Source organism: Panthera onca, chromosome B3 (genome assembly GCF_046562875.1).
Source record: "Panthera onca isolate mPanOnc1 chromosome B3, mPanOnc1 haplotype 2, whole genome shotgun sequence".
Classification (NCBI taxonomy): domain Eukaryota; kingdom Metazoa; phylum Chordata; class Mammalia; order Carnivora; family Felidae; genus Panthera; species Panthera onca.
In genome coordinates this window covers 37,027,553-37,049,127 of record NC_138344.1, presented here as the reverse complement: position 1 = coordinate 37,049,127, position 21,575 = coordinate 37,027,553, and the positions used below count along the sequence as shown (strand labels likewise).

General features: G+C 55.4%; 1 protein-coding gene across 1 annotated transcript in view; it reads right to left on the bottom strand.

Annotated features, from left to right (window-relative positions):
* Positions 1–1,557: 1,557 nt before the first annotated feature.
* The window catches only part of ITGA11 (integrin subunit alpha 11), a 125,080-nt gene continuing 105,062 nt past the window's right edge, over positions 1,558–21,575 (bottom strand). Inside the window, exons 19-30 of the mRNA XM_060618184.3 lie at positions 18,425–18,510; positions 16,435–16,642; positions 14,169–14,267; positions 13,317–13,393; positions 12,316–12,405; positions 11,323–11,413; positions 9,775–9,888; positions 9,479–9,565; positions 7,965–8,075; positions 7,533–7,628; positions 3,610–3,723; positions 1,558–2,882 (exon numbers count right to left, since the gene is read on the bottom strand). Coding sequence (XP_060474167.2) covers positions 2,811–2,882; positions 3,610–3,723; positions 7,533–7,628; positions 7,965–8,075; positions 9,479–9,565; positions 9,775–9,888; positions 11,323–11,413; positions 12,316–12,405; positions 13,317–13,393; positions 14,169–14,267; positions 16,435–16,642; positions 18,425–18,510 — 1,245 coding nt within the window. The 3' untranslated portion in view covers positions 1,558–2,810. The remainder of the gene's footprint in view (positions 2,883–3,609; positions 3,724–7,532; positions 7,629–7,964; positions 8,076–9,478; positions 9,566–9,774; positions 9,889–11,322; positions 11,414–12,315; positions 12,406–13,316; positions 13,394–14,168; positions 14,268–16,434; positions 16,643–18,424; positions 18,511–21,575) is intronic.

Sequence of the window (21,575 nt, the reverse complement as noted above, 5' to 3'; positions counted from 1 at the left end):
CAAGAAAGTCTTCCCAACTCTAGGCTGGAGTCAGGTTAACTTGAATATTATGAACGACAGCATAGTCCCCAGTGCTCATAATGGAAGGGCACCTATGTGTGTTAACCCCTTATTTGTTTTCCAGCCTATATATTCACCTGCCTGTTGACCTCAGCCCGGCACATCTGTCACCAGAGGAACTCTAAAACAACAAAACTGATGCCCTGGCCCCTCTCCCAGTCAATTACATGTGAATCCCTGCGGTGGACCCTTGCATAGACATCTTTTAGAGCTCCTCAGGCCAGAGAACCGCTGTAGCGTGAGTTTGCTCCCTGTTAAATGCATCTCTGTGGCCCTACCAGGAATTCTGTAAGGCCTGTCTTGATCATTTATACCCCACAGCAGGTAAATTCAGAAAGGATTGATAAGAGAAACAGACGAGAGAGACACGGGAGGGGATGGCTGAAGGCCTTGAAGTTACAAAGTTCCGCCTTTTGACCAGTTAGTTGTTCTTGATGTAGGGCCAGGGAGGGGCGTGGAGGGGCCGCGGAGCCCTGGGGATAAAGGTGGAGGTTCCCATTTGGGATGGGCCGGAGGTTCCCATTTGGCCACTTCTGGGTTGCGTCTGACCTGCAGATACGTTTTGTTTGGCCTGCAGCGTGGCCGCACATAGCAACTTTTTAAAGGTGAATGCCAGTCTCTAAAAGGCAGGTTTCACGTGAAAGCATTCTCTCAGAGTTGATGGTACCAGACAGAAGACTCGGTCTAAATCACACGGCATGGCATACGTGTGAGTGTGGGTTCATGGAGCATCCTTGAGTCAGGTGCTCCATTCATGAGGGCAAGACTCCAGCGAAACTTGACTCTAAATGGGGCCTTCTGATTTGGGGGTCACCATTTGAGAAAAAATATTCCCATAGTTACTTTGTATTAATGCCTTCTGCTCCTTTAGTAATCCCCGCCCCCCCCCCCGGCTGGGCTGTAATGACTATCCTACTTGAGAGACCGCAGTCCTAAAATGCGTGTGGGTTTTGCTGGGGATCCTAGGGCTATCTCTTAACTGCTCTGGTTCAGAGTGTCCTCATCCATGGGGGAACAAGATCAAATAATTTGTAAGTTTCTACCTCTGGCCTCTTGGGACTCCAATGGCACAAGATTGGAAGGGAGCCCACTTGGTTGAAGAGCAGCCTGTGTGTAAAGGTGAAGAAGTTCCGGAGTATGAGGTCAGCACTGAAATGCTAGCCTGGAGAAGTCTGGGAGGCCAGAGAGGGAGGAGCCGGGACTAAGGACTGGAAGCTACAGTGACTTGTGGACTTCAACCATCCAAATGGGTGAAGGGGGAGCTGGTGGTCTTGGGCGGGAGGAAGTGTTCCATCCCTGGAGATGTCCATCCCAGATCAGGCAGCCATTTGGAGGGGATGTCGTAGGGACCAAATGGTGGACAAGCCCCTTCCAAATATTTAGAGACAATGGGAAGAAAGCAGGGGCCCCCCCAGCCACCTCCTTTCCTTCAGAGAAAAGACGCTGGCTCCCCGGGATAAGCCCTGCCCACAGAATGGGAGACAGCAAGCACCTTGGTTGTTTTCAATCACTGTATTTTTTTTTTATAGTTTTAAAAAATATTTACGACAGTAAAGGTCGTACTATGGGACAGGGGGACAGATGCCTTTGATGCATCCCCCTTTCATTTCTATCTCAAAACAAGATTAAGGCATAAATTACTCGCTGGGCACCGGGCGTGCCTATTGTCCTCAAGGCGCCATCATTGGTGGTACCACTTGTCCCATGGGCCAGCGGATCAGGATCAGATATTTGCCACCGAGGTTCCACAGACTTGGGTGTCCCTGCACCGGCTTTAACCAGTGCATTCCAGAGAGCACCAGAGTGCATTCTAGCAGCGCTGGCTGAGCCCTTCTCTTGTGCACAAGGGGGGGGGGGGGCAGTGGGCAGAAAGGGGGGACGGGAGGCTGTGTGTGTTTGTGTGTGTGTGGGGGGGGCACTCACCCTCCTGCCACCCCACTGCCGGGCCTGGAGTTGTGCCGCGCTCAGGGCAGGCAGGAAGACCAAGTAGGTACGGGGGACCCAGGGAGTGTGCCGACTGCAGGCTCCTGCGGGGTACGAGGAACAAAAGCCACCGAGGGGTGTGTGCGGGGGGTGGAGGGCCCGCCTGCCTCCCCATCTCGGGGTGGGCGCCCCGTATTCTGTGTCCCAGCTGCCTGTCCGTCACAGTCTCCATGCCCCAGGGTCTTTCTTCATCCCTGTCCAGCAGCTGTCACCACCAAGCCCTTGGCTGCGGGGGTTCATTCAGGGGCAGCTCTCCTGCCTGGGGAAGGGGTGAGTGGGACTTGAGAGCCTTGGGCAGCGCCGGGGCGGGGTGTGGGGGGTGGGAGGACAGCACAGGATTCAGATCTGCTGCCCCACTGGGTCCTGCTGGGACTTGAGGCCTGGAGTGTGAAGAATGGGTTTGCATCGCCTTCTTCCTCTGCCGGTTTCTTCTGAGGATGGGACAGTTATGAATTCCTAGCACCTAGTGGCGGGGGCAGCAAATGCCCCCACAGAGCCCAGGGGAGGCTTTGGTGTGCCTTGGGAGGGGTCCCTTTAAATCACCAGGGATCTGTGTTGGAGGTGTCTCAGCCTCCCAGTAGAGCAGTCCCTCTTAAAACTGGCTTGAGTTCCTTTCAGAGGGTGCAGGCTTGGTCTCTCAGGAGATGAGGTCAATGCAAAGCGAGCTGGCGTCTTCTCCACCCCAGCTCAGCGGGCCACGGGCCTGGGCCTGTACACTGCCTGGACTGGCGTCCTGGCCCCCATCAACTCGCAGCCTCCTCTGAGCCTCACTCCAGCACTTTGGGGGTGGGGTCCAGGCCAGGTTCCCTCCTGCGCTTGGCACTTTTAAAGAAGCCGAGCTGTGGGGGGGCAAAGGGAGAAGTCTCAGGGGTAGGCAGGGAGGACAAGGCCTGTCTCTCCCACCTGCTTTCCCCCCACTAACGCTCCTAAGACTTCTTCCTGTTGAAGGCTTCCCCGAATACCCCAGCTAACACTGAGTGCCAGCCCCCATCCCAGCCCAGCAGAACTCCCTTGGTGGGCGACGCAATGGGCCACGTAATTGGTGAGGGGGGATTGCAGTGGAGTGGACGGAGCCGGGGTCGGGAGGCAAGAAGTCATGCTGTGTGACCCTGCCCTGGTCAACACCCCTCTCTGGGCCTCCCTCGGCTCATCTGTAACAGAAGGTTGAGACCAGGGGTTCTTCACCTGAGGCTCAGTGACAGAGAGGGGTTTGGGGGCTTGTTAACCGCCTGACTGTTGGAGAAATTTTGTGGTTGTGTACTTGCTGCTGCTTCCGCGAAGAGAAGACCGAGCTCCCGTCAGGTTCTCAAAGGAACCCACCAAAGGGTCAGAGCCACGGACTGAGGGCCCTCTGGAGGCCTTAGCCAATCTGCCTGCTGTGGTGAGATGTGGGTGCTTAGGTAGCAGGAGGCACGTTCTGGGGAGGAGGCCGGGTGTGTGCCAGCTCCCACGGGGAGGAGAACAAGAGGGCTGCCCACAGAGCCCGCAGGCCCCCCGCCAATCCAAGCCGGCCTGGGCCGACCAGCCAGGATGCTGCTCTCCACCACCACCCTGCTGGGGCCTCACCTTCCAGAGTGCCAGGACAAGCAGGGCCAGCAGCAGGAGGCCCCCCAGCGTGCTGCCAACGATGATCCAGATGGGGATCTGTGAGTCTTCTTGCTTGGAGATCTCAAACGTGATCTGTAAGGGGAGGGGTGCGCCAGGTCAACAGCATTACCGTCCTGGGGCCCAGGGGGCAGGCGATGGCTAGTGCCCAGTGGGATCTGCTGGAGGCATGGGTGGCACCCAGCCTGCAGAGGCCTCAGAGGACCCAGCCCTTGCACAAAGGACACCTGAGTTAAATGACCCAGGTGATCTTGCCTCCTCTTTGAAACTTTCCGCCTTTGGCCTTGGGTTCTGTGCCATGTTCCATGCCTCTGTCCTGGGACCTCTTCCTTATCTACAGTCATTTCCTGGTGAGCTCAGCACCGTCTTACCCAGTAGGCACAGGGAGCTCAGGGCCCTTAGTGCTTTTAGGGGCCCATGAAAATGTTCTAATTTCTTTTAAAATTCGAGGGAAAAACAAATATAATCTCTTACCTGGCTTATATGTCTTTATATATATTTGTCATAAAATAATAAATTATTATTTTTGAATGTTTATTCTTGAGAGAGGGAGAGAGGTAGAGAGCAAGCAAGGGAGGGGCGGAGAGAGAGGGAGACAGAGAATCCCGAGCAGGCTCCATGCCATCAGCACAGAGCCTGATGTGGGGCTCGAACTCACAAACTGTGAGATCGTGACCTAAGCCCAAACCAAGAGTCAGATGCTTAACCGACTGAGCCACCCAGGCGCTCCTAATTTAAATTATTTCTAAGGAGGAAGGGTCTCCGAAGGTAAAAGTGCTCAGGGCCATGGAAAGCATAACACAGCCCTGGGCAAACTCGCTCCATTGTGAGGCTTTAAAACCTGTACGCTGGGGGCGCCTGGGTGGCTCAGTCGGTTAAGCGGCCGACTTCGGCTCAGGTCATGATCTCACAGTCCCTGAGTTCCAGCCCCGCGTCGGGCTCTGTGCTGACAGCTCGGAGCCTGGAGCCTGCTTCGGATTCTGTGTCTCCCTCTCTCTGACCCTCCCCTGTTCATGCTCTGTCTCTCTCTGTCTCAAAAAATAAATAAACGTTAAAAACCTATACGCGGACTGCCGTCACGTTTCTCCCTTCTACCGGGACTCTCCACACTCCTATCCTCCTGTCCTGCTTGGCATCTTTAACAGGTGTCCAAACTCTTGATCCCACTCTGTACCCTCAACCCTGTTCCATCCCCGCCTTTCCCATGAAAGCAAATGGTCCTTCCTCGCTGTCGCTCAGGCCAGAAGCCTTGTACTCGTCACTGACTCCTACCTTTGCATCCACATGGACTCCAGCAAAGTCTGTCTGGCCTACCTTTGAAGCGCCCAGAATGTGGGAGTCCCGCCTCCAGGGCTACCTGCTTGGACTGAGCCCCCTGTGTCCTCCTGGAGGCTGCAGGAGCCGGCTAACTGCCTCCCCCCTCCGGCCTCGCCCTCTGCAGTCTGTCCTCAGCATGGCAGCCTGACGAAGGCATATTTATTCTCTGCTCTGCTCCAGCCCCCCACGCAGGGTGGAAAAGAAGAGTCCTCGCGTGCGCCTGCCAGGCCTCACCCTCTCTGGTGCTGCTCATCTCGCTGGCCTCACCTCCTGCCCCACCCCGTTGCTCTCTCTGCTCCAAGCCTGCAGCTACCTGGCCCTCCAGCATGCCAGCACACGTCCACCGGAGGCCTTTGTATTGCTGTCCCTCCCTTTCCGGCAGTGCTTTCCCCCCCGAGTAGCCATGCGACACCCCTCTTCTTCATAGTTTCTGATGTTAGTTTATCGAGGAGGCTTTTCCCAATCTCCTTGTATAAAATAGAAGCCCCCTCCACCCCGCCCGGCCCCAAGTCTCCACCTTTAGGTGCCTGCATTTTTCGGGGCAGAACGTATCACCATTTGACACTGATATACTCACGTGTCTTGCCCTTCTTCCCATCTAGAATGTCAGCCCCTGGGGAGCAGGACGGTATCTGTTTTGTTCGCTGTTCTGTTTTCAGTGCCTGGGACAGAGCAGGAGCTCGGTCCACATGCCGAATGGCTGCATGAACAAACCCCTGCAGCAGGGGGGAGTCCTGGCTCGGCCACTGACTCCCTGTTCAACTCTCTGCCTTATCTCACCCAGCCTGAGTTTCCGTGTCTGAAAAATGGAGGTGGGGAGTACCTCACAGTGCTCTGAGTGAGCAAGGAAACGTTCAAAGTGTCTGTGACAGTGCCTGGTGCAGCGTTTAGGGCTCAACAAACGGCAGGTCCCTTCTATGTTCTCTGTCCTTCCGCAAAGGCTGGGACCTTCTCTGCCTTCCCACCCCCGGCACCTGGCACACAGCCAGGCCAACAGGGGCTTACATTCTGGGTTGCTGGGTTTCTAAAAGAGAAGCGAGGCATCCACAGAGTATAAGAAAGATTTTTTTTGGTGGGGGGGAACACTTGGGTGGCTCAGTCTGTGGAGCATCCGACTCTTGATTTCGGCTCAGGTCACCATCCCAGGGTCATGGGATGGAGCCCTGTGTTGGGCCTGTGCCGAGCGTGGAGCCTGCTTAAGATTCTCTCTCTCTCTCCCTGTACGTCTCCCATCCCTCTCTAAAAAAATAAAAATAAATACAAGAGGGATTTGTGGGGGAGGGGGGCAGTGGGAGTTGAAGGAGAACGAGAATTCATTTAAAAGATGAACTGGTGTAGAGACAGGGGTTGTGTGTGTGTGTGGGGGTGGGGGTGGGGGTGCCTGTACAATGCCTCTTCCCTTGGCTGACTGCAGAATTCCAACATCTCTCTTAAGCTTCAGTTCAAGTGGACCTGGCTCCAGAAAGCTTTCCCCGGACATCCCTTGCTCTGACTGCCCCCCAAGCCCAGCCCCTGTGCTCACCCCCAAATTGTAGCCATGGCTTTGTTATCCTGGTCCCCAGGTCTGCTTAATTCATCTCTGTATCCCCGGGGGGCTTGGGTCATAGGAGGAACACCCAACAAATGCCGGATGAATGAACAGATAAAACTCCTTAGGTGGGTCCCCTGAATGCTGCTTCTAGGTTTTGGCACCTGCTACCCCTCTGCCTGGCAGCTCCCTACCTTGTTTATGAACGTCTGTCCTCCTGACCGTGCCTCTTTTGCTCTCCAGCATCTCCCGGGGGTGGGGCTGGGGTTAACTCTGCATCTGGTGCAGGAACCCAGGCCACGGTTCGGGGACGTGGCCAGTGGAGGGCAGCAGTGTCCCACGCCCAGGATGCCCGTCTCTCCATAGGATTGGGCTTTTCTTCAAGGCCCAACTTCTCGTTTTCTCAGGAGAGCATTGCAGGAAGCCTCACCCCCCTTCCTGAGGCCCTGATTCGAGGCAGTCTGGTCTGTGACAATCTGGTTTTATCTAATTCAAAAAGAGTCCTAATACAGAGACATCTTGCATTCCTCGGTCTTACCAATTCGGTTCGCACCAGACTTCTGAAGCATGTCATGTGCGTTCCTTAGATTTGAGGTGCTAATGGATGGGGAGGAGAGGGGTGGGATGTTCATTCTAGGCTGCCAGCCGGCCCGAGACCCAGCGTCACAGCCGGTGGAGTCAATCAATGAGCCTCGTCAGGGCAGGCGGGCCTGGGCTCCAGTTCTTTCCTCTAGTGCAGAACGTACAGGTCCCCCTTCTTTCTCTGCTTTCGTGGGACTACTGTGGTCTACAGCCTGCCGCCCCCAGGCACTGGGCGAATGCTTGCTTCCGGCTCCCTCCCTACTTTCGCCCCTAAAGTCCTACTGATCTTGCTTTTCCCCTCTTTTCTGATGCTGTGCTAACTGCCGGCAGATGGGTCTTTCTCTCTCCTGCAGGCGGCACACGAGTGGAGGGTATAGGAAACTCTAGGGGAAGGGACGACCCCTTCCCCAGCTGGCCCCGCTCAAGCTCAGGTCTGCAGGGTCTCCAGGGGGCTCACCTGACGGCTGGGATCCTCCTCGCGGAAGATGAAGGGACTGTGGAACTGTCTGTGCAAGGCTGCATTGACCGTGATCTTCATCAACTTGTACTTGAGCTGTATAATCAAAGGCCTTGTCAGAAGCCGGCCCCTCCCTGGGTGGGAGACTCCCCAGCACCCACCCCCTTCCCCTTATTCCTTGGAGTCTAGCCCAGGTGCTCTACTTTCTGCTTTTAATTTATTTTTATATATATATAGAGAGAGAGCGGGCAGGGGAGAGGGGCAGAGAGAGAGAGAGAGAGAGAGAGAGAGAGAGAGAATCTCAAGTAGGCTCCATGCTGAGCACGGAGCCCGACACGGGGCTTTATCCCACAACCCCGGGATCATGGCCTGAGCTGAAATCAAGAGTCAGATGCTCAAGTGACCGAGCCACCCAGGCGTCCCTCTACTTACTGCTTTTAGGGACCTCAGCCACAGATTCCCCAGCAGATGGAAATGGATTTCCTGGTTAGGGGCCAGCCTCACGTTGCAGCTGATGGAGACCACGTCAGAGTTGCTATGATTCTGCAAAGGGAGGTAGGTCTCCGGGTGAGCGGCCGGGCTCCGGGGGAGCTGGGGAGGCAGCTAGCCCAGCCATGACCTGAGAATGTGAGCAGGGGCTTGGGCCACCAGAGAGATGGCTGAGCTCCACCCCTCACCCGAGGTTTGTTCCTGGGGGAGGAGGCGCAGAGGACAGGGGACAAGGAGAGGTGGGGGTGGGGGACACATGGGCTGCGGCTGCCAGGGGATGGCTGGGCGACAAGATAAGGATGACACATGCTGTACTTGAAGTTGTGCAGCACTGGGTGTCTTCTGGGAGCAGAACTTTGGTTCAACGTTAGGGAACCTATAAATGTCATCACCACACAAACGGATCAAAGCAAACAATTGTATGACTGCTGTTAACAGATGCAGAGAAAGCATTTGGGGAAATCCAACTTCTTTTATGATATGTATATATATAAAAAAAAAATCTCCCAAGAAACTTCCTGAATCTGAATAAAGGGTGTTTATAAAAACCCTACTATAAGCGTCGTGTTTAATAATGAAAAATTAATAAAAATTAAAAAAAAAAGTCAAGATCAAGACAAGACTATTGTCATTTCTATTTCCCATTGCCCCGGAGGTCCTAGCCAGAGCCATAAGCTGAGAAAAGCCATTTATAAGGATTGAATGGGAAAGCTTAACACTGTTATTATTTGCAAATGATACGGTAGTAACAGAAAAACCAAAGAAATCGTCAAATAATCAGAATTCATTGGGTTAAACTTGTTTGAGGCTCCTTCTTGCAGCCACCTCAACCCCCCCCCCCCCCCCCCAAGGCCCGGTCTTCAGGAAAGTACACTACACCCAAAAAATGCTTTGTGAGGCGCTCGTTTGGGGGAAATAAAACTAAAACAGCTAAGATCTTTGGGGAAGAATAATGAGAGCGCACTCAGAAAGTGGTTTCTGGGAACAGTGGCAAGCCTGGGAGCATAAGCCTGGAAACTAGCAGGTGTTTGGGGGAGGGCCTTGGGAGGTGACACGAGCTGTCTGCCGTCTCTGGGGACAGGGAGGCCCAGCTGGTGGGGTCAATGTCTCCACTACCAGCCATGTAGGTCCTGGCCTCCGTGGAGTTGTCCTGTCTGGCTCCTTCCCCTTCCCTCTGCTCATCTGTGTCCTGCGGGCCCTTTAAGGCATAGATGCCAGTCGACTCCCCCTGTTCCTTTCCTCCACTGCCCCTCTCTTGACACCTGTCACAGCCTGGTCCCCTGGCTTCTTTGGCATTCACTCTCATGGCCCCCGTGAGATGGTGAGCTCGTTAAGAGCCAGAAGTGTCTTCGCTCCATCCCGTTTCCTCTCCGCTTGAGGCGGGACACATTGCGCTCAACACGCTCTTAGTGACCCACTGCCGGACAAGGACAGGAGCAGCCGCCCAGGACACTCACCAGCTGTGGGGCACGACTCAGGTCTTCCTCCGTCGGGGCGTGCCGGTACTCGGTGCCGTTTCCCCAGACGTTACAGGACGTGTCCACCTGCACGAGGGACACACACCCGCCTCACAACGAGCACCGGCAGGCTCAGCAACCCCGAGATGCCCCTCTCTCCTCCTCTTCCCCGAGAAGGCCCTGCCCGCCCTGGTCCCGGGAGGAGCAGCTGAGGTCGGAGGACCCGGGGACACACCGGGGGCAAGTCTGTCTCCTAACTGGTCCCTTCCTTTAAGCCGGTTCCCGGGCGCCCGTACCTGGTCGGTAAGGAAGTCCCTCAGCATCAGCAGGCGGTTGCCGCCCCTGGTGGCGATGGGGACGGTGATCTTCATCATCACTCCATGGATGGGGAAGAAGCCCAGGTTCTGGATCTGTGGCCAGAGGGGGAGGGGTCAGCACAGCCCCCAGCAGCTGGAGGGGCGGAGGAGGAGCTGCGTAGGGGCGAGGCCCGCGGCCAGGCCTGGGAAGCGGCCCCCTTCACGCCCCCTGGCATTTTCACTGTAGAGGTTCTGGAGCTCTGCCCAATCACGGTGGGGGCTGCATGGGTGAAGTTGTGTGAGGGCGTGAGGGCGCTGAAGGGGCCGGGGTCCCGGAGGCTGAGGACAGGTCAGTGGGGCCATGAGGCTGGAGGGCAAGGTCACTTCCGTTGTTTTTCTTTTCTTCTCTTTCTTCTCTTTTTCTTTCTTTCTTTTCTTTTTTTTTTTTTTTTGAGAGCGAGCGTAGAGTGTGCAGAGGGGCAGAGAGAGAATCCCAAGCAGGCTCCACACGTTCAGCAAAGAGCCCGACCCGGGGGCTCGAACTCACGAACTGTGAGATCACGACCTGAGCCGAAATCAAGAGTCGGACGCTTAACTGACTGAGCCACCCAGGCGCCCCGGTCACTTCCATCTTCAGCCTCCCCCGCTGTGGGGACTTTGCAGCCTGGTGCTGGTGGCACGGTGGGAGCACTTGTGAATTTATTACGACAGAGACTCTTTAATTAACGGCGCACGTTCTAGCCGCGACACCTCTGGTGTCTGAGCAGCAGTGATTACAAGCAGGGCTTTGGAATCAGAAGGACTGGGTGTCGCAGCCCACGGCCGGGCCCACGACCACGTAGGAGCTGTGTGGCTTCGGGCAGCCGCTAACCCCCTCCTGGACCAGCCAGCCAGGTACCAGTGTGTCTGAAGTGCAGTTCCCAGCTGTCAGCCTGCCCCCGGCTCTCATGCAGCGTTCAGAGGCTCCGGGGGGCCCACACTGCAGACTGCTCAACTGCCTCCTAATTCTCCTTCTCGCCCCTTCCTCAGTGACGGGCACGGAGACAAACGCCACGTTTCCCCGCCTCCCTAGGTAACTACAAGTGTGAAGAATCGCTAAGGACCTTCTTCAGTAGGGAGGGGCCTGCTCTTCTCCCCTTCCTTCTTCCTGGAATGAGAACGTGATGGCTGGAGCTGCAGCTCTCTTGGACTCTGAGATGAACTTGAGAGCCTGATAATCGCATGTTGAGGATGGTGGACCAGACGGGAGACCCGATCCTGAATGACTTCGTGAAGCTGACAACTCCAGACTTCTTTTATGGGGAGACTAAACCCTGGCCCATTTAGACCGCTGTTTTTTCACATTTTTTAAATCCTATGCAGCCGCACTTAACCTTCACTGATACATGCTCACAGTCCAGCCCCATTATTTTCTGGACGAGGCCCAGGGAGGGGAAGGAACTTGCCTAAAATCACACAGTGAGTGGGTGACAGGGTTGGGCCGAACCCCAGGCACTAGCAATGATTCCAGACTCCTCCCCTCCCAAACGGGGGCTCCTCGGCTCTTACCTTGAAAACGCAGCTGAAGGGAGGCCCGATGCCATCATACCTCTCCAGTGAGCTATTGGGCTTGACCTCGTAGTGGCTCAGGCTGCTGCTCCTGCAGGGACAGAGGACAGGGCCGCCGTGAGCTCAGTCAACGTTGGCTAGATGGATAACTGAACGAAAGAGGGTGTGGGCATGTGCCTGGCTCTCCTTGACCACAAAAAATAGGTTTCCTCTTGCGTCCATCGGGAGAGCCGTGTCAGCAAGGATTCTGAGGCTCAGAGGAATGCACGCTGAGATCAGTTAGCAACGTCCTCCTGTGTGGGACAGGCATGAACCAGAAGGGCCATTATTTGACATCCCTGCCCCGGGGCCTGGCCTCTTTGGAGCACGAACTCGCCCACTACGCCCCGTTCCAGCCTCTAGCAGTGGCCGAGGGAGGGCCTGAGCTTGCTTTCTGTGTGGTCGCTATTACAGCTTCATCCGCCTGGGAGCTTCCCAGAGGACAGGCTGGGGGCCAGTGGCACCCAGAGGGGAGTGGACGACCGGACAGGACGGTGGGAGCAGTTTGCCCTGCAGGGAGCAGGAAGGGGAGCATTTTCTCAATTTGGCTGTTTAGAGTTGCGGGTGCAAGATGGTCAGGGAAAGCAGATGGGCTTTCAGTAGGTTTTATTACTATTTTAAAATTCTCTACAGATCATGCTCCCACTCACTGCCTGAACTTGGGGTGGACACCTCTGGCTGCCCCGGCCCTCGCCCTCCTCCCCTGCCCCTGCCGGGAGCTCCCTGGAGGCCAGATCTGTGTCTCCTCCTTCTGCTATTTTGATAGCACCCGCCCACCACGGATGAGGGGGCTGCACCCTCCCACCCCTCAGGGACACCCCTGGCTCTGGCTCACAGTCCCTGGGCACTGGAGCCCGGCCCCTGAGACCTCTGGCCTCATCAGGGCCCCCCCAGGTGTACCCCATCTTAGGCCTCACTTCTCTCAGGCCTCCCCGCCCCCGGGGCCCCGCCCACCTGGTGAAAAGGACATCAGCCTCGTATTTGAGGTGGGAGCGCAGGAGGGCGGTGTTGTCTTCCTTGGTGCTCTCCTCCTCATCACTGTCACTGCAAGGAGATCCCCCGCACCGAGCCGTCAGGAAGTAACCCGCTTCTACCAGCCCAGCCAGCACAGCGGACTGGCTGGCTGCAGCCCCTCAAAACGGGCAGAGCAGGAGTCATTCCCACCCCACCCCCCGAGTTACAGGTAAGAAAAGAAAAGAGGGCTCAGAAAGGTTGAACGAACTTCCTAACGACACACAGCGTTTACATAGTGCAACTGGGAGCGGAACACTGGCTGTCCCACTCCTTATCCAGTGTTCTTTCTGTCTGGGATTTCCCCTGGGACATTTTTCAAGTTTATTTAGAGAGAGAGAGAGAGAGAGAGAGAGAGAGAGAGAGAGAGAGAGAAAATGAACAAGCTGGGGTGGGGCAGAGAGAGATGGGGACAAGAGGATCTAAAGCAGGCTCTGTGCTGGTAGCAGAGAGCCCAACACGGGGCTTGAACTCACTAACTGTGAGATCATGACCTGAGCTGAAGTCTAAAGCTGAACCAACTGAGCCACCCAGGTGCCCTGACATTTTTCCATCCGAAAAGACCTTATTCCCTTTACTCCGTGAGGATATCCCCTGCTTTGCTTATCTTTGGGGGCTGCTGTGAGGACCATTATGTGTTCGGTGTTTTGTAACCGTGGGCTTTAAAAGTAACTGCTATCGAAATTGCCATATAAAGGTGAAAGTATTATTATTTGTGTCCCAGCTGCCCCAGGCTGGAGAATGGCAGCAACATGGCAAGCAGCAGTTTGGCCTAAGCTAGGGGATTGGCAGGGGGTGGGCGGGGGTGTTCCCAGGGCAGGGCAGGGGGGTATGGCCTGGAAGGGATCCCATTGGGCCCAGGGAGGGACTATTGCTAGGGGCCAAATGGGGGCCAGGAGCAGCGGGGAGGAGTGGGAGGAAGAAGGAGCAGGTGAGGCCCTGACCTGCCAGCGGTGAGCCGGATCTCCAGGTGGTGCAGGAAGACGGATTTGCTGAACTCAAAGTCTAGGCGGAAAGCCACCTGCGAGGAAGAGGTCAGTCGCTGGAGCTGGGGTGGCTGGGAACTGCGTCTGGTGACTTGTGTCCCAGTTGGAGGGTTCTTTGGCAAGGAGCCCTCATGGCCCCCCCCCCCCCCCCCCCCCCCGCCTCTCGCCCCATCTCCTTTCCTTCCACTGCAGACCTGGGCCCTGGAAACATGCTGCCATTCCCTGGCAAGCTCTTGCCTCAAGCTCTGATTCCTGCTTTACAGGCAGCCTGGTCTCAGATCTTCTCCTGCTCCAGAACCTTCAGTGGCTGCCCACTGCCCAGTGGAGATGGGTAAAAGCCACACGATCTGGAGTCTGGAACTTGGAGATTCTTCCTGGCGAACTTGCTTCTCCCCTCACACACCCTAGCCACTTTCCACATGCACTTTTAGGCACATGGTAAGTGCTCACGAAATGTTAACTTTTCTCCCAATCTCTTGCCATGCTCACAGGAGGATGACAGAGGCTGGACTCTGAAAAGCTGTGTTAGGATACAGGACAGCGGGGTTAAGTGGCCAAAAGGTGGGGGGAGAGTGGTGGGTGGGAGTGGTAGGGGTCCCCCTTAGGTGAAAGGGGCCTGGATGTTCTTTTGCGGGGGGCTGGCTAGTTAGGTCATTTAAGAGTCATTTCCTGGGAGAAAAAACTAAAAAGCATGCTCAGGCATCCTGCTCCCTCCTCTGTTCTCCCCTCAGTTCACTTCCATTTCTCTTGCATTCCCAGTGCCTCCCAGTTCCCGCCTGGTCCCGCCCCCACACTGCCCCCAGCCTCAACCTTGGCCTTGGCCCGGAAGAAGGGATAGCTGACGTTGCAGACTTTCTTGTGGAGTCTCCTCTCCTCGTTCACGCACTCGATGCTGCCGTCTGAGTCGTCCTGGAGGTGGGTGGAGGGCACCGTGGGCAGCAGTTAGGTGGGCCAGAGACCCAGGTCTGGGGGCCACCCGTGCCGCCCCCACCGCCTGTACTGAAGCTGCAGTTGGAAGGAAGCTGGGACCACAGGGGCCCTGGAGAAAGGAGTGGTGGTGGGTTTGAGGGGGAAACACCACCGGGCCCCCCAGCCTATCTGAGCTGGGGCCCCACTGGGCTAGCACAGGCGTCTGTCTCCTCAACACAGGTCCTGAGGGAGGGGACTCACAGCGCTCTAGACCGATGCTGCTGGGTGGCTGTGTGCTCATTTGCTTGGGTCTCATTTTGCTTACCTGTGAAATGGGGATGACAGTACCTACCTCATTTAGTCGCTATGGGCATTCAATGATACAATGCATATAAGTGCAGTGCCTAGTTCAATTCCCAGAACGGTGTAATCGCTTGCTAGGATGATGATTTGTACCTGCTGCCGGCCCTGCACCCTTGGGCCCTAAGCTGTATGTCTAAGGAACGTGTGTGTTTCCTTGGATGTAGGTGTAGGTTGGTATGCTTTTGCCTATGTGTGTACAAAATGTATGTGATCAGACTAACACATTTGTTTCTGGCTAAGGGGGTGTTTCCTCCACTAGAGTTATCCTTGGCTGGATGATGGGGGGTCAGGGGCATCTCCCGAGCTGGGGATGGATGGGAGGCATCCTGTGAAGGAGCCAGGAGCCTCTCCTCTGTTCTCAAAGCCCTCCTTTGCCACAGAAACAAAATCCCATGACTCCTGGCCCCTGGGGTTATGAGACTGTAAAGTCCGGGCCAGGGAAGCAGTGAAAGGTGGATGTAGGTTTCAGGCTCAGTTTCCCCTAAATATTCCAATGGAGACAGAAACAAAAATCTCTGGGCAGGACAGGACTTTGAAAGGCCATCACATGGCCTCCTCACCTTCACTCAGGGCTATGGGGGGCTTGGCGGTGGGGCCCAGCCCTGGGCTTGATAGACCGACTGGTGGTGGTTCTGCAGTGGGGGTGAGGACAGAAGGGCCCCTGTGCCTGCCCCACCCCACACTCTGGGCTCTACATTGACACTCTGGGACCCCCGAGGGTAGAGGCTGTGTCTGACGGGACCTGGGTCCCCCAGCACCCACACAAGACAGCGGTGTCCTGGGTTTACTCAATAACCACGTCTCCGGGACTTCTCTCATGCCCTGCAGGCATTCGGGTTATAGCAGGCTAGCACTCAGGCACTCTGGATGTCCCTGGGGCATACACTGTGCCTGGCTGTGTATGCCTGGGACTTCTGTGGGGCTGAAGGGACTTGCGTGACCTTCTGCTGCTTTGGGAAGGCACTCGAGAACACACGACATGACTGTGCTCTGCCGTGAGGAACGCCACCCTGCCACTTAGCAGCTCTGTGCTCCTGATCGGGCCCCTTAACACCTCTCTGTGCCTCAGTCTCCTTCTCTGTAAAATGGTAACCAAGAAGAAACAGGAGCCTGTCAGGCAGAGGAGGGAGGGAGTCCAGGCAGGGGACCACATGGGTAGGGCCTCAGTGTGAAGGCAGGTGTGCTGGGAAGCAGCAGTGGTGGTCGGACTAAGGGTGTGGGAGTGAGCGCAGAGGTGGCAGGTGATGGATGGGGAAGCGGATGGGCCTTGAATGCCACAACAGAGTCTGGAATTTGTTGTGAAAGCAGCTGGGCGTGATGGGCAATTTTAAAGTGGGGAGTAACCTGTTCCGATTCTTGTTAGAAGGGCCCTTTTGAGAAAGCCTGAAGGATGGACTGTAGGCAGAGGGTGTGTATGAGCTGGTGTGCATATGTATGGTGTGTGTGTGTGTGTGTGTGTGTGTGTGTTTGTCTCTGTGTGCGCGCACGCGCCCTAATGAGGGCCGAGGACACAGGCCCAAGGACGTTCCTCCCCACATTCCTGAATGGGTCAGACCCTCATGTGCCGGTGGTTCTCGACCCTGGCTACACACTCACACCCCCCTGGCTGCTTTCAAAGCACACACTGCTGCAGGCCCCACCTCAGACCAGATCAGTCTGACTCTCCGGGAGAAGTCTGACCACAGGTGCTCACAAGCTTCCAGGTGGTTTTCACGGGCAGCCAGCCAGGCCCCTTGGCTGGATCCGTCCTGTCCTGCCTCTGCCCTTAGCCTCAGGAAGGCCAGGCAGGTCGCCAAGGTCTCACCTTCTGGATCAAGCTGGCAAACTGCAGGTTTGCTGACTGCGAAATATTTAGGACTGTGCTATAGGCATTCTCGCCCCTGTTCTCCAGCATGGCCTCCACTGCCACCCGCCGGCGCGTGCTCTCTATGATGAAAACCGCCGTGTCAAAGGTGAGCGTGTACGTGGAGCAGTCCTGCACAGGCTTCCGCAGCACCCTCTGGCAGTACTCCCTGTGGGAAAGAGACCACCGGGGATCAGGCAGATGGAATGGGGAATGCAGGGCTAGGCCTCCCTACTCACGTATATGAAAGAGCAGACCTAGGCCGGCTGACTGGTGACTACGTCCCCGAAATGGCCGCAGAAAGAAGTTCCTGCTCAAACCTCAGAACACGCCTCCTCCCCTTAAGTAACTTACCGATTGATGCTTTCTTCCGAAGTCTGAGGTGGGAGGAAGGGGAGTGTGAGAAGCTTGGAAAGTGTGAGCAGAAGAGGGAGGGCTTCTCTCAGGTAGGGGCCAGAGGCAGGAGCCCTCAACCCTGTCCAGGCTTAGAATGACCCGGGAGCATTTTACCCCTCCCCAAACCAATTAATCAGAGTCTCTGGGGATGGTGTTTGGTGCTAGGTATTTATATAGCACAGCAAGGCTGACAGCCAATGGTTAATAGGCGACCAGTGAGAAACGTTCTGTATACACTGAGGCCAAACATGTTAGAGATCCTCAGACACGGTGGTTCTTAAACTTCAGTGCATCAGAATCTCTTGCAAGACTTGTTCAAACACAGATTGCTGAGCCCCACCCCCGGAGTTTCTGATTCAGTGACCACCAGGCCCAACGTTTGCATTTTTAACAAGTTCCAGGTGACGCTGATAATTGCTGATCTGGGACCACACGTTGGCAGCCAATCGGCTGAGGCCACGACCCTTCCCCAGCCAATCGGCTGAGGCCACGACCCTTCCCCAGCCAATCGGCTAAGGCCACGATCCCTATGAAACCTTTGTGCTTTTGAAACTCGCTCTCTCTCTCTCTGGTATCTCACTGCTGCAGGTGGGTATCTCGGAGCAGGTAGGAGATTGAGCTCGAGCTAGCCCGAATAAAGGCTCTTTGCTTTTGCATCGGACTCGGCTCCCTGGTGGTCTTTGGGGATCACGAATTCTGGGCATAACAGTATATACCCCTTCTCTACTCAGCATGTTTCCCTTTTGGCTTTGGCGACCAGGAAGCTCAGAGCCAAATGTCAAGACGATCTTGATTAATAGCCTAGATGGTTAGAATATTTGCTTCTTCATCCTTCCCTAAAGTTTGTTTCTGCTATTTCTATTTATTGTGTATGTCAGGGTATATATGTCTTCTACCTAAATATCACAGAGTTGGGTAAAAGTTGAGCATGAATTATTTGAAAATATAGGGCACCTGGGTGGCTCAGTCGGTTAAGCGGCCGACCTCAGCTCAGGTCAGGATCTCGCGGTCCGTGAGTTCGAGCCCCGCATCGGGCTCTGTGCTGACAGCTCAGAGCCTGGAGCCTGTTTCAGATTCTGTGTCTCCCTCTCTCTGACCCTCCCCCGTTCATGCTCTGTCTCTCTCGGTCTCAAAAATAAATAAACGTTAAAAAATTTAAAAAATATATTACATAAATTTAAAATAGGACATTTTCTATTTTTTTCCCCTTCTTTGCTACAGAACCACAGGTCCTCGTCTCCACCTTTTATCTGTTTGGTAGTAGAGGCTCCAAAGAAAGGATTCCTTTTTCAAAACAAAGTTTGAGGAGGTAGGATAGCTAGTAGTTCTCATTTTACAGAGGAACTGACTGAGGCCCAGAGAGGGAAGAGACTTGCCTGAAGCCACACAGGAGTGAGAGGCAGAGCCTGGGCTAGACCCAGGCTCCAAGTTCAGTGTTTGATCCATGCTGCCTGCAAGAAGGATGTGCAGGAAATAATCCAGCTCCCCGGGAGCCCCGGATCCACCAGCAGGGAGGGAAAGGAGTCAGGGTGGGGGCTGGGAGGGGCCAACTCACATGGCTGTGGGCAGGTCACTGCGGGCATCCAGCAGGAGGTCAGGGACACAGTGCTCGTCCTCGCTGCAGCCATTCCAGAAGGGCACCTGGGCCAGGGAAAGCCAGGGAGGGGTGGATGGGCGGCCCTTTTTGCTGGGGGCCATCTCTCACCCCCACAGCACACCAGCTCCTCTCTCTACCACACTAGATACAGGCTTTGTCTTCTCTGCCCTTTCCACAGACACCACCCTGCTGTTCCTCGTGCTTTTGCCCAAGTAGCCTCCTCTAATAAATACATGGCTCAAAACTCAGCTCCTCCTGGGTCTCTCAACTGAGCCGGTAGCACAGAACACCCACCCGCCCCACAGGGTAGTTCCAGTCCATGTTTACTGTGGGGGGCAAGGTCTTAGGTGCTGGGGATACAGGATGAGGAAGACAGCTTCTGCTGTCAGCTCATGGGGAAGAACCGTGTGAATAAATAATTATAGTGTGAAATGTGCAAAGAAAAAAAAAAAAGATCTGTGGGAGGGATAGGAGAGGCAGAGGGGAGGAAACAGTTATTTTGGTCTGTACCTGGTCAGAGAAGCCTTCAGGGAAGAGACAGTAGGTCAGAGTTCTGAAGGATGACCAAGTTAGCTGGATGGCCAGAGGGACAGGGAAGTCGGGAGGAAGGATGAGCCTGTGTAAAGGTCCTGAGGCATGAAGCAGTGTGGTGCGTTTGGGAAATGACGGGTGGTTTAGTGTTGCTGTCGTGTGGGGGGGGGGGGGGGGGGAGAGGAGGGAGAGATGGGTGGGGCCAGTTCTTACAGGGCCTCGGCGTCATGCCTTGCAATGGACAGGAGTCACGACTGCTGGGCAGGGGCAGGGGAGGGGGAGGGACAGGACTGTCGGGCCTGCGTATTGAAGGCTCCCTCTGGTGGCTGGGGGTGGATGCACTGGATGGAGGCTAGAGTCAGGGAGACCGCTGAGGAGGCTGCTAAGCGTTCATGCAAGAGAAGATGATGATGTTGGAGGCATCCAACATCTGGATATGGAGAGGAGACAACGGGTGAGGGCCGCCAGAGGTGGGGTCCCTAGGACCTGGAGTTCATCAGAGCTAAGGAGGCGAAGGGCCCAGGACGTTGGCGGAGTCCCTTTGTCCGTGTGTGGGAGGATGCCTGCACCGCTCATTTATACGTGGCGGGGTAGGCTGAGTTCAGTTCTGGGGCACGTTGAGTTTGACACGCCCGTGGTCCTTCCAGCTGAGGAGTGCGACTGTCCCTACCAAGGACACGGCCCGAAAAAGGGGAGGGGAAACAGGTGTCACAAAGGCCACACGGTATCCGAAACCCATGAGCTTTTCTCACAGGTGAGCTCCTTAGCCGCCTCACTCAGATCCACACGCGCGTCCGTGGACGCGTTTCTGTCAAGCACAGCCCTCGGGTCGGCCGTCAAATGGCACACACTTACAGCGAGAAGCAGGCACGCAGCAGCCAGCAGAAAAGGCAGCACAGCCATGTGACAGGGGGCAGGGTGAGGCCACGCAGTGAAGGGACAGAGCGTAAAACACTGAGTCTGAGGACTCTTACAGCGGCCCCCGGGGGCTTCGCTGTAAGCTGGCACCCACATGCCCCTCGGTGACGTCAAGTCTCCGACGAGACGCTCCCCCCCGCCTGGCAGACTGCGTAAAAAGTGTGAAAACTATATTATAACCTTCAGAAGCATTTCCATCCGGTTGATTAAAAGGAATAATTAATGCGATAAGCAAACGCTACACTCAATTACGTGGAACAGCTCATTGCCCCAGGAGGCGAGCTGCCGCGGCGTGGAACAGACGCTAAGTAAGAATCTGTAGAAGAGCGACGGGCGGAGTATGTCTCCTTCGCTAGAGACTGGGCACTAGAAATCCAGATTAACAAGATTTTTAGCAATTTAGCCGCTACTCAAAGCCCTCGATAATATGACCCAGATTGTCTTTTTCAGACCTATTTCTCCTTGACACTTTTTAAATGTTTATCTGCATTTGAGAGAGAGAGAGAGAGAGAGACAGTGAGTGAGTGCAGGAGGGGCAGAGGTGGAGACACAATCAGAAGCAGGCTCCAGGCTCCGAGCTGGAGCCCGACACACAGCACAGCACAGAGCCCGACGCGGGGCTCGAACTCACGAACCGCGAGATCCTGACCTGAGGCGAAGGCGGACGCGTAACCGACTGAGCCACCCAGGCGCCCCCAGCCTGCTTTTTCCCACTTCCATGTCTTGGATATACTGTCAGCTCTCTTGGAACAAAAGCCCACTCTTCGCATTTCTGCATAGCTGAGTCTGCTCTATTCTTTAAGGTCCAGCCGACAGTCACCCCCTCCAGGAAGTCTCCCTGCCCTGTCACGTGACTACTCCATCGCACTGCCTCTGAGCTCACCCCCGGCCTACAACGCTTACTGCCACCTTGCATGGATATCATGAGCCGGGCAGAGAGTGTGCCCTGCCCGTCAGTCTGCATTGTGGGCTTCCACATGCGTGGAGAACGAGTGGCAGGTTCTCATTCGTTTGCCGTAGCGGCTCTGTAATTACTGCGACGAGGAAAAACCTTAAATGACTCAGCGTGTCACCTCTGCTCCTCTCCTGGCTCACTGATGAGGACTCTAGCTTGCCAGGCCATTCCCCCCTTCTCGAACTGGGTAACATAACCTCTCTTATACGTCTGTGATGCAGAATCAGGAGAAAGGAGGGAAGGTGTGAGGGTTGAGGCCTGGGTGGTGGAGTCTGGGAGGTCTGGGAAGGCAAAGGGGAGGAGCTGAACGCAAGGAAGGGGTGAATGGGAGCAGAGAGGGGCTTTCAGAAGCATTGCTGTCGGCCACCCGATCCTTTTATGTTGGAGAAATACAAGTAAGAATGTGAGTGATTCTGAAGTTGTTGTTTGCCGGCGGGAGTCTATAAAACTATGAAATTCTCAGAGACACTGCTCAGAGACTGGCCTTCAGAGGCCATGGTCTTCAGAGAGTTGTGGCGAATGTGAAAGTTGTTTCCCGAATCCTTAAGGCTCAGGAATTAGATGTTACGTGTTACAGATTCTGCCTGCTCTCCCAGCACAGCTCAGACAGAATTAAACTGTGACCTTTTCTTTGAGGGGGATTTCGGTGGGAGTTGGAGGTGTGGGGGGGCATGTGAGTGTTCAATACCAGAACGTTCTGATGCC